Raw genomic sequence first — 14,437 nt, 5'->3', positions numbered from 1 at the left:
GCCGCAGATCTCTTTGAAACAGCGTGCATTGCCAATTTGGGCTGCATCGCGGTATCGGTTGGACGGCAGAGGATCATCGTCTGGGAAGCATCTCGAATGTTCCGCTCCAATTCACGACTACGAATTCGAAGCCAGTGCCATCGACGAGAATATGTTCATCTTTGTTGAGAATTGTCATTATTTCGTGCTCGCAGATAAGTGAGCGTTGTTCAGGTATCATACACTACATACATTGTTTGCTCTTACAGCGTGGCCTGTACTGGCGCAATATCCGGCGCCTATGGCCACATTCCCATCAAGATTTCGCTTATAATCCGTACCCAGACCCAGTAGACGGGTAGCCTCCCGCCCCAAAACACCAGATGTCGTCATGTCAATCTCGTGACGATCCTCAGTGCTGGCTCCACTGGATCGTGTTCAGATCGATGCCCTCTTGCACAAGCTCCCACAGCGGGCTCAGCTCGCGCAAGAACGTGACACGCTCCCTAACCGCCTTCAGGACGTAGTCAATCTCGGCCTCGGTGGTGAAGCGGCCAATGCCGAACCGGATGCTGCTGTGCGCGTTCTCGTCGCTGTTTCCAAGCGCTCGGAGCACGTAGCTGGGCTCAAGCGAGGCCGACGTACATGCGCTACCCGAAGACAGCGCAATGTCCTTCAGGGCCATCAGCAGGGATTCACCCTCGACGTAGGCAAATGAAACGTTGACACAGCCCGGGTAGAATGACTTGGAGTCGCCATTCTGGGAAGTGTGCTCCATAGCCAGCAGTCCACTCAGGAGTCGATCTGACAGGAACTTGATCCTCTTTGAATCGTACTATACAGTGATGCTCGGTTAGCCATGCCGAAATCCGACAAGATGATTTCAAAGCCAAGATTGAGCAAGAAAACGAAAAGGGGAAACCGCAAGAATCAGACAGTTTGCTACACTCAACACGAAGGGCCTTGTCACGGGCCATTCAGAAAGCCATGCATGTAGAAGCAGATCATCACGCGAATGCGGAAGGGGTAACGCAGGCAGTTAAAAGAGAAACAACAAGAGAAACAACAAGATAAACTTACCTCCATCTCCTCCTTGGCAACGCGGCATGCCTCACCAAAGCCGGCAACCAACGGTGGTGCCAAGGTACCACTTCGCAGACCTCGCTCCTGTCCACCACCGGTGATCAGGGGGTCCAATCGAACCCTCGGGCGTCTCCGGACGTAGCATGCGCCAATGCCCTTGGGGCCGTAGATCTTATGTGATGAAATGGACATGAGGTCAATGTTCAGGGCATTGACATCGATGGGGATCTTGCCGACGGCCTGAGCGGCATCGGTGTGGAAGAAGACCTTCTTCTCGCGGCAGAGCTTGCCAATCTGCTCAATCGGCTGGATGACTCCAATCTCGTTGTTCACAGTCATGATGCTGACCAGGGCCGTCTCAGGCCGGAAGGCAGCTTCGAGATCCTCCATCTTGATCAAGCCGTTGTTCTGGACAGGAAGATAGGTGATTTCAAACCCCTCATCCTGCAGATGCCTGCAGCTGTCCAGCACACACTTGTGCTCCGTCTGAGTGGTGATGATGTGCTTCTTCTTGCCGGATCGGCCGAAAAATCGAGCAACACCCTTGATGCTCATGTTGTTGCTCTCCGTGGCGCCGCTGGTGAAGATGATCTCCTTGGGGTCGGCGCCAATCAGGTCCGCCACATGCTTCCGGGCTTCCTCGACAGCCTTTTCGCTCTCCCAGCCGTAGGCGTGAGTTCTTGAGTGGGGGTTTCCGAACTCGCCGACGTAGAAGGGCAGCATCGCGTCCAGGACACGGGGATCAACAGGCGTGGTGGCCTGCATGTCGAGGTAGATGGGCCTCTGGCCCTCTTCCATGACGGCTGCGGTCTTGAGAACCTCTGCAATGCGCGCATTAGCCTCTGTGTATGCTCTTCACTCATGCTGCTGATAACTGAGGTTGGTTGAGGACGACATACCGGCCATCGGGCTCACCTTCATGTCGGACGAGCCCACCTCCATCTGCGGAGGAATGTCCACAAAGTCCTTCTTGTCGAGCTTGATTGCCGTCTCGACCCGCGCATTGTCCTTCTTGGACTCGGTCACATATCGCCGCCGTGAAGCCGCCACCAGGGCAGCCCTCTGGATTCCGCGCAACGGCGCGGCAGCAAGCGTCGAGCTGGAGCCGAGGCGGCTCGCCGACCTCAGCGCTGACGATGCAATACTAGCCATGGCTGATGTGCGGATGGATAGTTTACATGGGGAAAGAATTGCTCCAGCCAAAGCGAGAGGTTGGAGGTTGTTGAGGGGAGGCGATGGTTTTTTTTTCCTCTTGGAAGTGAAATTTGTACTGGGGCTGGTATTTGTCAATGATCGGCTCGGTGGCTCGGGGATAACTGCGGCACTGTGCAATCTGATTGGCTGGGCAATAAGAGGCATCGTCGGCTCAACGCCGGCAGGGCCGCTGATGGGCGCAAATCGATCTGACCCGGATATGCAAAGGCCGAGATTGGCCACTTGCTTTGCCGCGGGGGAGCTCGAGGTTACTGCTAGGGAGGGTACTTTGGCAGTGAGATGACGGCTAAAGGGGACTCGGATATCGAGGCAAACGACGTCATGTCAGAGAGCTGGCGGTGGTTCGGTTGAGCGCCTCTGCTTTACAAGCGTGCGTGAGCATTCGCCTGTGTTCCAGTCGAGATTGCTCATCAGTGGAAAGCACTGGGCATCTGAAGAGAGATCCGTACTCTGTATTAATTTCGTTGCCTGTACCTGCAGGAATATCTGCTCTAGAGCTCTGCTGTCAGTCAAACTCTGTGTGCAAAATACGACAAGTTTGAGTGCGCCACCGATCTTACTTGCGCCTGATGCCCAACTTGTCGCTGCAAGTCAATCATTACAACGTCTCCCAAGGCTAAGCAGGTCGCTAACAAAAGCATGGCCCGTCATCAGATGACGGCGCATCTCACACACAGCCATGGCTCTGCCCCCCCAGGCAAATTCCGGCGGCTTCCACCAAGGCCAAGGCCAAGACCCAAGCCCAGCCAAGACGGAGTGCCGGAGTTTGAAATGACATGCGCCACATGCTAAAAAGCTCGGGCACAGCCACTCCACCCACGTCGTCACCGTCCCATTTGCTTCATCAACTCAGCCCTCGGACCTCGAAATCAACAATCAGATCCAAGCTCGCGAGTTCTCCCGGATCGCCGGTGCCTTGCGCGCGCAACTTTGCTATCCGCCGCTGCCACAGACCTCGACTCTTGCCTTGCTCCCGCACGCAGATTGCACCAACTTGCTCGCCATCATGAGCTTCAAAGGCTTCCAGAAGAGCCTTGTTAGGGTAAGACGCTCGCCTCGCATCTCCCCTTTGCCCCTCACCCCAAACACCGCAGCAAACACACAGAAAAGAAGAGCACGGCCAGAGCAGCTGAACCCGTGCTTCGCATAATTCTAGGCGCCGCAACAATTCAAATCAAAGTTCAACATCGGCGAGCACACCAAGGACGCCGTATACATCGACGCCGAGCGACGCTTCCAGGAGCTGGAAAAGGAGACCAAGAAGCTCCACGATGAGTCCAAGAAATACTTCGAGGCCATCAATGGCATGCTCCAGCACCAGATCGACTTCAGCAAGGCAATGACGGAGATCTACAAGCCCATCTCCGGCCGCGTGTCCGACCCCGACTCCATAAAACCCGAGGGCAACCCGGAAGGCATCCGTGCCTGCGAAGAGTACGAGGCCGTTGTTCAGGAGCTACAGGAGACCCTGGCGCCGGAGCTGGACACCATCGAGACCAGGGTTATTCGCCCGGCCAACGAGCTGCTCGACGTCATCAAGGTTATCCGCAAGACGGCCGTCAAGCGAGACCACAAACAGCTCGACTACGACCGGCATCGCACCACTCTCAAGAAGCTGCAGGACAAGAAGGACCGCTCCCCCAAGGACGAAAAGGCAATGTGGAAGGCCGAGGGCGACTGCGAGCAGGCAACGCAGGACTTTGAATACTACAACAACCTACTGAAAGAGGAGCTGCCCAAGCTCTTCCAGCTGGAGCAGGAGTTCATCAAGCCGCTCTTCCAGTCCTTCTACTACATGCAGCTCAACATCTTCTACACATTACACGAGCGGATGCAGCGGTGCGATATTGGCTACTTTGACCTGACTAGGGACATTGAGGAGGCCTTCATCGAGAAGCGGGGCGATATCCAGGAGCGCGCCGAAGCTCTCTCCATTGTGCGGTTCAAGACCACCGGACAGCGGCGGCCGCCTCCCAAGGCCCTCGGCCGCCCTGCCCTGGAATCCAGCAAGCCCCAGGGCCTGCTCACCGCAGGCTCCGCGACATCAGAGAAGACGAGTCCCAAGTTCGGCAGCTTCCAGACGGAGCACGCAGACGCAGGCGAAGCGTCCGCCGCGCCGCCGCCGTATAGCGCTGCGACGAAGCCCGGCGCGGGCGCCCTCTCCACGCTGGTCGCCGGCAAGGCCAAGCCCCCGCCGCCGCCGAAACCGAAGCCCAGCCGCCTGAGCGGCGCTCCGCCGGCCGAGACGGTGACGGCACTGTACGACTACGCGGCGCAGGCGGAGGGTGACTTGAGTTTCCGGGCGGGAGACGTCATTGAGATTATACAGAGGACGCAGAACGAGAATGAGTGGTGGACGGGCAAGGTGAATGGCAAGACGGGACAGTTTCCAGGTATGCTTGTTTCCTCTAGATGCTATGCTACTCTTTCAAACATTGAAATGCTAATGCTGCTGCAGGAAACTACGTCAAGCTGAATTAGACCACAAAGCAATACAGGGGAGATAGCAACGGCGAACGAAGCAAACGTGATGCGGAATCATGCAACCCATCAAGTCCAGGAACGGCGACGAGGATCAGAAGAAGGAGAAGTGACGATGTCAAGTGGACGAAAGTGCCTTAGAAAAGGGAGACGGAGCGTTTCCCTTTTCCCCAACTTCCCGTTTTCTCTCTTCTTCCCTCCTCCAACTTAACACCTTAGAGCAAATGCCAGGGGAATTCACATCGCATCACCACAGGTTTAGGCCCTACAACATGTACATAGTGTACTTTTGATGATCAGGATTCACAAAGCGGAAATACCTAATTTTCTTCTCTCGAGCCTTCCCGTATGTTGATGCTTGCTCACTTTCGGGCTGTGTAACATAGGCATGTCTATCTGGACAGCGCCTTGGAGGTGTGAGACTCGGTTTTTGCGAGGATGACTGCATCTTTGCCTGGACCTGGGGATTCGTGTGATGTTTTTTGATGACGAGGAATGAGCACGTCACTTGGCGTCACACACATCATATGATTGATTGATTGCATTGCACGATACGAAGACAACATGTCCTCGTCGGAGTTGTACGACCGCCTTCTTACAGCACTTGATGCAAAGCGGATGAAGCTGCGGCTACTTGACCGACGTCCAATGGAAATGTGACAATTGTCCAGGAGAGAGAGTAAGTGATTACACAAGGAGCTTCAAAAAGCAAAACATATTAAAAGAAATGAAATGCCGGTGATACATCATATATCTATTACCGTCGAATTGTGTTCATCTATGGACAGTAGTATGCGGCATGACTATATCGATAAAGCCACGTTTCGAGCCCAATGTGCGGCATACGTGCATGTATACATATGTATGTGCGTAGATACGGTGCTTTCCCTGACATTTCCCAAAATTCCGCGTGTGGGAGTTAATGTTGTGTTTGCGACATGTGAAACGTGAGAGAGCTTTCGTTGTGATATTCGTGACACATGAGAAAAAGTAAAGGACCGTACTGTGTATCAGTAGATACATTCGTGGACAATAGAGGCTTATTGCGTGTTCGCTCGTACCCGTTGCATCGCTTAGTAGACGCAGCATCCAATGCAGATTCCAACCAGGTTTGTCTTAGCCAAGGTAGACTCAGCTGGCGAGGCAGACAAAGAGTCCGCACCCCTGCAGTAATGACGAAGTCCTTGTATGGTGGTCCGTCTCATTCGTCGAAGCGGTGGTGCCTATTGAGTCGTACATACTAGCCAATGTTGGGCAGTATCAAGATTCGGTGTCAAACGTCGGCAGGTCTCGGGCTTCTCCCTAGAAGCACCAGATAGAGATACACCCCGACATGATGCCAAGAGTAGTTGAGCGAGTTAGTCTTCAACTGATGTACCTCAGGTTTCGGCAAGGGAGCTTCTGTCTCCTTGCGTTGGGTTTCCAAGGCTCTCACGGCTGAGCTGTGCTGATGAAGCGGCAGGACCCAAGAGGAAGGGCTTGTTGTCAAATCCCATGTGCCGTGATGATAGCTCACTTTAGGTCTTCAACCAAAAAGCCATCTGCAGTACAATTGAGCCGCGTTCATCGGTATGAAATCTCGGAATCGGCTTCTCCCCGAAAGTGAATGCACCTAGATGCCCTTCGGTGATGGGGTGGAGGATGTATGGGTCGTCTTCTCGCTTTTCTTGGGCAAGCGAGAAAGGTCCAGACCGCGAATCCTCGCGAATTGTTGCTGGCTCTCCGTAGGGTCCCGCCCACATTGCGAAAAGCTCAGAGAGGCGTTGTCCTTTTCCAGCTGGCTGCTTGTCCCAGATGGCGGTGTCGAGCTTGCATGGCATAGCCCCTCGAAACGCAGGCTGGGATCAAAGGAAACGACGACGATGGATCGTGGCTCATCAGGGGGATACACAGACTTGGGAGAGTAAACAATGACGCTCTCGTCCATTGCTGAGTCGATGTCGTCAAAGTACGCCACGGGATTGAGAAGCTCGTCGATATAATGGTCCCAAGGCTGCTCTGGAGACGTGCTGCGTTGCTCGTCTTGTTCCAAGTGGTCCACCGGCCAGAGTCTGACGTGTTGATCTTCCGACTCGTTGGCAGCATCGGCCACTCCGTTCGGCGATGGTGGTAACTGGCGTGATCCCAGAGTTGGGCACGACTCATGCGGTCGGCTTCTGACCCGCAACCGCAACCGCTTGGCTGTCGGGCTCGAGGCCATGGTTGTGCTTACAATGTCCACAAAGGCTTGGCAGCTGGGGTTGTAAGAACGAACCGGAGAGTTGCGGAAGTCGAACGTTGAAGAGCAGAAGCCATTGTCGCCACGGTGAACACTGTCCCCCAGTTTCGTTTCCTTTGGGGGCATGACGTTCCACCCATTGCCGCACTTGCCATCGCCATGCCAGTCGGTGTTGTCGCAGAAAGATGGCCAGGAGAGTTGCTTTCGGTAACAGGATCGCCGACTCCACGACGTGAGCCACTCCTTTCGGGTTTCGAAAATGGACACTCGGCCGGTTTTCTCGTCTTGTCCAAGCTGAAGTTGGTTCCAGCGGTCGTCGATTGGACCGTCTGTAGCACCTCGCCTCCACAGAGCAGATCTCGGCAAGACTTTGATGGTGGGATGGTCTCCCAGAGGGAGCTGAAAGGCGTAGTAGAAGGAGTTGAGCGGGCTTCCCGGCGAGCCCCATTCGGCATCTTCCACTTCGGCCACCTCCTGGCTCGAAACGCCGTACAGAAGGTCGTCAAAGAGCTCGAAGCATATTGTCGATCCGACATCAGCGCCAACCAGATCCCGAAGGATGAATCTTCGAGGTAGCCAGCTTGACGTATTCAGATTGAACCCACAGATAGACCATCGCCGCTGTCCCTCCACTAATTCGGACCTTGTGCCGTAATAGAGATATCTGTCGTTGTTGCGAACAAAGATGTTCGAACTCGAGCGCAGCGGGTGGGAGCTTAGAATCCTGTCATCTTTCAGGCTATATATGATCAACCAGCGACTAGAAGCAGGAGATTTTCTCTGATCGTATAGGCATGAAACTATGCCATCTGCATGATACAGCGGTTTGAACTGGTACGGCCGACTCTCCTCGAAATCTGTTATGGCGGAATCCCCTATCAGCTGAAGAACGTCTATGCTCACATCCTTGGCAGATGGACCCTTCAGAGTCAGGATTCGCAGATGGTGTTGATGGACAGGTGAGGTTTGCTTCGTAGTATAGCACACGGCGCCATTTGCATATGTAAAGTGAACGGCTTCTCTGGAGACTTCCAGCACTTGAAAAGGACGGGCCATCTGAACGGCTCGGCGCCGTTTGACAAGTATCCTCAACGCTCTGGCATATTCTTCCGGTTGTGTTGCTTGATCTTTGGCGTTTCTGGCTTTGCATTGTCTATATTCTGGAGAATATCTGGCATTCTTTGCGGTGCCCGCGGTCAGTATTCATACATGTATCAAGCGTGGATTGAGTAACAGTGGAATATCGCAATGACAAACCTCTAGGACGCTTCGGCAGATGACCCCGTCATGAATAACGTGCTCGAAATGGCGGCTAGTCAATGCCAGATTGAAGAGATCATCGGGATCGAGGCTCGCTGCTATGAGCCGAAGGATTTCGGAGGGGACCCGACAGAGGCTCATGGCTACGAACCAAAGTAGGTGAAAGAGCGCGAGTCGAAAGGAGGCCACAATAAGTGACAAAAGGAAGAGAGACTTGATTATTGGGAGGCTTGCGGGGAGAATCTTATGGCAGAGTAGAGTACAGAACTAGGTAGTGGCGATGGAACGGTCCAGGACGGCATTTACAAGGAAAGACAGGACCTATAGCTTCAATCCTGCCTCCTCCTTTCTGCTTGCTGCACCCCGGGCACTGAGTCAGATCACCGGAAAGGCTCGGAAGCATGCCGCTGGATCAAGAATGATGCTCGCTCGCTCGCTCGCTTGCTTGGCTCGAATAAAGAGAGGCTGAAGTTCCAAGCCGGGAGCTCGTGCAAGTGCCTCTAAGGCCAGCACGATCACACCCAGGCCCGTGGCATGGCTTCATTCGCACTTGAACGCGGGAGATGCTGCTGAACAGCCCAAGGTTCGGTGAGCTCAGGCCGTTGTACAGATAGTGAACAGAGGGCAAGAGCAAGACATAGTCTGAGGTAAGGGGGTCGATAGAGTTATTATTGGGGTTCACGTTACATATCAGGAGACCCTGGAGTACAGGCAGGGTAGGTAGGAGGCTGAAATCTTAGTGCGGACTAGAGGTAGCAAAACATAAAGCTCGAGAGCACCAGCATTTTGAGCCGCCAACAGGGATCAATGCTAGACCGCGCGTCAGCTTTCCATCCATGTCTCTCGCGAGGGGTCGCTTGGCTTTATTTGTTTGTGCTCACTGAGAATCACGAACCTCGTCGTCGAGGCTCGTAATCGGCCTGAGACAGAGCAGCGTGGGTAAAGTATCTATTAAAGATGCTGCCAAGGACATTCCGGAAGGGTGAAGGGGGTTCATCACAGGCTTGACCAAATTCATGGTTGGCTGCCTCGCTTGGCTATAGATATACGGATCAGCTCTAGTGAGTCGCTGGTTGAAGAGAGGATGTGCAGAGGATTGAATCGCGGATATCTATGTCCATGTATTCTTTCCCTTTGTGACCTTTATGACAGAGGCATGAACCATTGGCTCGAGGCAGGGATGGTACTGGTCGTACCATCACACCCACTTGTTTGCTGCCTGCCCACTACGTCGCAGAGCCTCATATCACATGCAACAATGTTCAAAACGGGCTGACAGATACTTAGGTAAGTTACCACTCTCTCTCTCTCGCTCTCTCTCCTTGCCTCCGTGCGGTTAGTGTTCAGGGCAAACGGTTCTAGAGAGGTACCACAGCCTACCTACTTGTAGAGGGATAAGGAGGTCGTTTGGAGTTTACCTTATGCGTGTTGTCAAGAGTTGACATCCCATTGGCAGCGTTATGCCTCTGACCCTCACCAAGAGCGACGAATCTCAGTGCAGTACATGTACATGTACCCACGCACCTGCAGTGCTTGTATGCATGGGCATTCGTACCTAGGTAGTACCTTACATGCAGGCGGTGCCTCCGAGTGACGAGGAAACGGCAGCACCGCAGAGCACCAGACACATACATGTAGACACGAATGATGATTGGCTTCCAAAGTGCCATTCATACCTCATAGCATCGAGAGCGAGGTGCTGATAAGGTACCTTGAGATTGGTGGCTTCAGCCTGTCGGGCTCCTCTCCCAGGACGCGAGGAGATGGCCATCACGTGACAGCTTTACGCGACCGGGCCAGAGCCAGCCCAGCAACTTTTCCTTCGCGTCACCCGTGATCCAACCTTGGCCTTGCCTCACCTGCGCAAATCCACCCGCTTCTTCTTCTTCTTCTCCCGCCAAATGTGCATCCATTAACCACAATGGCGGAGATCAAGATCGACAGCAAGCTCTTCCAGGAGCGCCTCTCGCACCTCGTCACCGCCTGGAAGAATGACCTCCGATCCAAGGATGGGCTGTTTGGCGGCGCTTCGTCCCTCGTCATCATGATGGGCAAGGTCGAGGAAGTGCCTGAATTCCACAAGAACAACGCCATGCATGTAAGTGCCGACTTGCGCGCCGGCTACCACCTGGCTACGAGAGCTAACATTGGGTCCAGTTCTGGCTTCTGGGATACGAGTTTCCGACGACGCTCATGCTCCTCACCCTCGACGCTCTCTACATCCTCACCACGGCAAAGAAAGGTTTGTTCCATCGCCTACCAGGCTGAGCTGCTGCTGGACCGACCCCAAGGCTAACCGGCACTACAGCAAAACATCTCGAGCAACTCAAGGGTGGCCGGTTTCCCATCGAGGTGCTCGTAAGAGGCAAGGATGCCGCCGAGAACGAAGCGCTCTTTGTCGCCGTCACAGATAAGATCAAGGAAGCGGGGGTAAAGCCGCCATCGACGCCTATCCGTCTGCACACACAAAGCTGACTCAATCCCATCACAGAAGAAGGTTGGCGTCATCACCAAGGATACGTCCAAGGGCCCCTTTGTCGACGAGTGGAAGAAGGTGTATTCCGAGCGCTGCAAGGACGTCGAGGAGGTTGACATTTCCACCGCCTTGTCCACTCACGCCTTCTCCATCAAGGACGAAAGCGAACTGCGCGCGATGCGAACGGCCTCAAAGGCTTGCGTGGCCCTCATGACGCCCTACTTCTTAGACGAAATGTCCAACATCCTCGACGCCGAGAAAAAGGTCAAGCACTCGGTGCTGGCCGACAAGGTCGACAAGAAGCTGGACGATGCAAAGTTCTGGAAGACCGTTGAGCTGCCCAGCAAGGGCAAGCTGCCTCCGGATCTCGACCCCAGCCAGCTCGATTGGGTCCTGGGACCCTCCATCCAGAGCGGCGGTAAATACGATCTGCGCTTCGCTGCCGAACCGAACGACGACTACCTGCACGCCGGCATCATCATCGCCGCCCTGGGCCTGCGATACAAGTCGTACTGCTCGTCTATTGCGCGAACCTACCTCGTTGATCCCAACAAGTCGCAGGAGAGCAACTACAAGCTCCTTTACATGGTACACAACACCATCATCAAGGAGATCCGCGACGGCATGGCGGCAAAGGACGTTTATGCAAAGGCATTAGCCGTCATCAAGAGCAAGAAGCCTGAAATGGAAAAGCACTTCTTGAAGAACGTTGGCTGGGGCGTTGGACTCGAGAATAAAGACCCTACCCTCGTATTGAATGCCAAGAACCAGCGAGTCCTCAAGGACGGCATGACCTTGATCATCAATACTGGGTTCCAGGATATCGAGAATCCCCAGCCTCAAGACAAGAATAGCAAGATCTACTCGCTCGTTCTCACCGATACCATCCGAGTCACTTCGGCAGAGCCAGTGGTATTTACAGCCGAAGCGCCGACAAGCGCCGACGCCAACTCATTCTTTTTCAAGGACGATGAGGAGGCACAGCCCACGCCCAAGAAGGAGAAGAAGGATTCGAGGGTCGGTGCGGTCGCGACTAAGAACATTACCAGCACTCGACTCCGCTCCGAGCGCACGGCAACAACGGACGAGGATGCAGATAAGAAGCGTCGAGAGCATCAGAAAGAACTGGCCGCCAAAAAGCAAAAGGAGGGCCTGGCCCGCTTCTCCGAGTCAACGGGCGGGCAGAATGGCGGCGAGGTCAAGAAGTTCAAGCGCTTCGAGTCGTACAAGCGAGACAACCAGTTCCCCCCAAAGATCAAGAACCTGGAGATTGTTGTCGACTCAAAGAACAACACAGTCGTCCTTCCCATCATGGGTCGACCCGTTCCCTTCCACATCAACACCATCAAGAACGCCAGCAAGAGTGACGAGGGAGAATTCGCCTTTTTGCGAATCAACTTTTTGTCCCCGGGTCAAGGTGTTGGCAGGAAGGATGATCAGCCGTTTGAGGATGCGTCTGCTCACTTCGTCCGCAGCTTGACATTCCGGTCGCTCGATGGAGACAGATACAGTGAGATAGCGACTCAGATCTCGAACCTGAAGCGCGACGTTGTCAAGAAGGAGCAAGAGAAGAAGGATATGGAGGATGTTGTGGAACAGGACAAGCTGGCGGAAATCAGAAGTAAGTCTGACATGTCTGGCCCCTCAGGCGAACGATGGATGCTAACTATTTGCACCAAGACCGTCGTCCCGCTGTCTTGGATAACGTGTATATCCGACCAGCTATGGAGGGCAAGAGGGTACCTGGAAAGGTCGAGATACACCAGAACGGTATCCGATACCAGTCGCCTCTCAATGCCCAGCATCGCGTCGACATTCTCTTCTCCAACGTCAAGCACCTCTTCTTCCAGCCCTGCCAGCACGAGCTGATTGTCATTATCCACATTCACCTCAAGGACCCCATCATTGTGGGCAACAAGAAGAAGACCAAGGATGTGCAATTCTACCGTGAAGCGACCGATATCCAGTTCGACGAAACCGGTAACAGGAAACGAAAGTACCGCTATGGAGATGAGGACGAGTTCGAGGCGGAACAAGAAGAGCGGCGCCGCCGTGCCGAACTGGACAGGCTGTTCCAGGGCTTTGCCCAGAAGATTGCCGAAGCCGGTCGCAGCGAGAACATTGAAGTAGACATGCCCATCCGGGAGCTCGGATTCAACGGTGTGCCGTTCCGCAGTAATGTCTTCATTCAGCCAACTACGGACTGCCTCATCCAGGTGGTGGAACCGCCGTTCATGGTGATTACGATTGAGGATATCGAAATTGCTCACTTGGAGCGTGTCCAGTTTGGATTGAAGAACTTTGATATGGTCTTTGTCTTCAAGGACTTTACACGGCCTCCATACCACATCAACACCATCCCGGTCGAATTCCTCGATCAGGTCAAGGATTGGCTGGACTCTTCGGACATCGCCTTCACCGAGGGTCCTCTCAACCTCAACTGGCCGACGATTATGAAGACCGTCAACCAAGATACACACCAGTTCTTCGTCGACGGTGGTTGGTCGTTCTTGCAGGCCGACTCTGATGATTCAGGCGCCGAGGACGAGTCCGAGGAAGAATCAGCTTTCGAGATGGACGAGGATGAGCTGGACGAGGCGTCAGAGTCCAGCGAGGAAGACTCTGACTTTGGCAGCAATGCCAGTGACGATGATGAAGATGACGAGGCCGATGTTGACAGCGAGGATGAGGGCGAGGACTGGGATGAGCTGGAGAAGAAGGCCAGGAAGCGCGACCGCGAGAGTGGTCTGAATGACGATGAGGGCCGAAGCGGCAAGAACAAGCGCAAGCGATAAACTTGCGAGGATATCAATCAACACAGGTGGAAGAGGCTCGAAGCCGATTCGTCGTTGAATAGGGAGAGCCAAGAAGGCTTTGATTTGCTTACCTACCTATTTTCTTTTCTTTCCTCAGGTAACTTGGGCAGTGTTTTCAGTGTTGGAACTTGTATGAAGAAAGAAAATGTGTGCCGATACGGCTGTGTAATGAATACTGGTAGCCCTTGTGGCTTTTGTTTACGTCTCATACTATCTTGCCTTCCATCTTATTTGCGTGTTCATGTCGACGTACCTATTGTGACTCCAATAGGTACCTTACCTTACCTACTCCCTCACTACTAGGTACCTAGGTACCTATCACTTTTTCTGATTGATTTGTCAACATCACGGTCATACCTATGTACCGTTTCGTTACGGTAGATTCCATTTCAGTAATGGATTAAAATCTCGACATGCCCGAACAGGTAGGGTTAACAAGATGCTACATTTTTCTATCAATAGCCCCTTGCCAGTCATTTTCGAGGAAAACCAGCTGTAGGCCAGTAACAGGGCAAACAAAAAAAGTGTGTTTGTCTGCGACAAAGAACGGCCTCATAACTCCGTAACTCCAACAAGGGCGCAGAATCCTTCGTCCTTCCCTCTCTCCTCCCAAGGGAATGTTTCCATCCACGCATGTTTCGTCATGTGCTGACGTGAGCGTGAAGCGAAACACCGCCTCTTTTTTTTCATGGTTGTGTTTTGTTTTGTTTCCTTTTGAGTAATGATCGTTTTGGCCATGAAAGCGTGGTGTAGCAATAGGAAAAGGGAGGAAAGGAAGGGGTCGCCGTGCCCCTTTAAACAGACTCAACCAAAAGATGTGGAAAGGGGAAATTGTAAGGACAAACTTAAACAAAAGCCGGCCAACGAGGTAGGAAACAACAAAAAAAGCAATGCATTACATCGATATAA

The 14,437-nt window shown here is 53.5% G+C and overlaps 4 protein-coding genes across 4 annotated transcripts; 2 read left to right on the top strand and 2 right to left on the bottom strand.

The window, feature by feature from the left end:
• Positions 1–391: 391 nt before the first annotated feature.
• On the bottom strand, positions 392–2,214 carry CCMA1212_002180 (uncharacterized protein; the record flags this gene model as incomplete). The annotated part of the gene is made up of 3 exons (XM_073699574.1): positions 392–814; positions 1,060–1,883; positions 1,962–2,214. The coding sequence occupies 3 exons, from the start codon at positions 2,212–2,214 to the stop codon at positions 392–394; spliced, it is 1,500 nt and encodes a 499-aa protein (XP_073561760.1).
• Positions 2,215–3,283: 1,069 nt separating this feature from the next.
• CCMA1212_002179 (Regulator of cytoskeleton and endocytosis) lies at positions 3,284–4,758 on the top strand (the record flags this gene model as incomplete). Its single annotated transcript, XM_073699573.1, has 3 exons — positions 3,284–3,319; positions 3,434–4,670; positions 4,736–4,758. 3 exons carry the CDS (start codon positions 3,284–3,286, stop codon positions 4,756–4,758), a joined length of 1,296 nt encoding a protein of 431 aa, XP_073562242.1.
• A 1,612-nt stretch (positions 4,759–6,370) lies between these two features.
• CCMA1212_002178 (uncharacterized protein) lies at positions 6,371–8,032 on the bottom strand (the record flags this gene model as incomplete). The annotated part of the gene is made up of 1 exon (XM_073699572.1): positions 6,371–8,032. The coding sequence occupies one exon, from the start codon at positions 8,030–8,032 to the stop codon at positions 6,371–6,373; it is 1,662 nt and encodes a 553-aa protein (XP_073562241.1).
• A 2,125-nt stretch (positions 8,033–10,157) lies between these two features.
• CCMA1212_002177 (FACT complex subunit SPT16) lies at positions 10,158–13,507 on the top strand (the record flags this gene model as incomplete). Its single annotated transcript, XM_073699571.1, has 5 exons — positions 10,158–10,334; positions 10,394–10,478; positions 10,545–10,666; positions 10,728–12,333; positions 12,393–13,507. 5 exons carry the CDS (start codon positions 10,158–10,160, stop codon positions 13,505–13,507), a joined length of 3,105 nt encoding a protein of 1,034 aa, XP_073562248.1.
• Between the last annotated feature and the right edge of the window lie 930 nt (positions 13,508–14,437).

This window comes from Trichoderma ghanense (genome assembly GCF_004382785.1).
Source record: "Trichoderma ghanense strain CCMA-1212 chromosome Unknown scaffold_1, whole genome shotgun sequence".
NCBI classification, from domain to species: Eukaryota; Fungi; Ascomycota; class Sordariomycetes; order Hypocreales; family Hypocreaceae; genus Trichoderma; species Trichoderma ghanense.
This window is presented reverse-complemented; position numbering and strand designations above follow the sequence as displayed.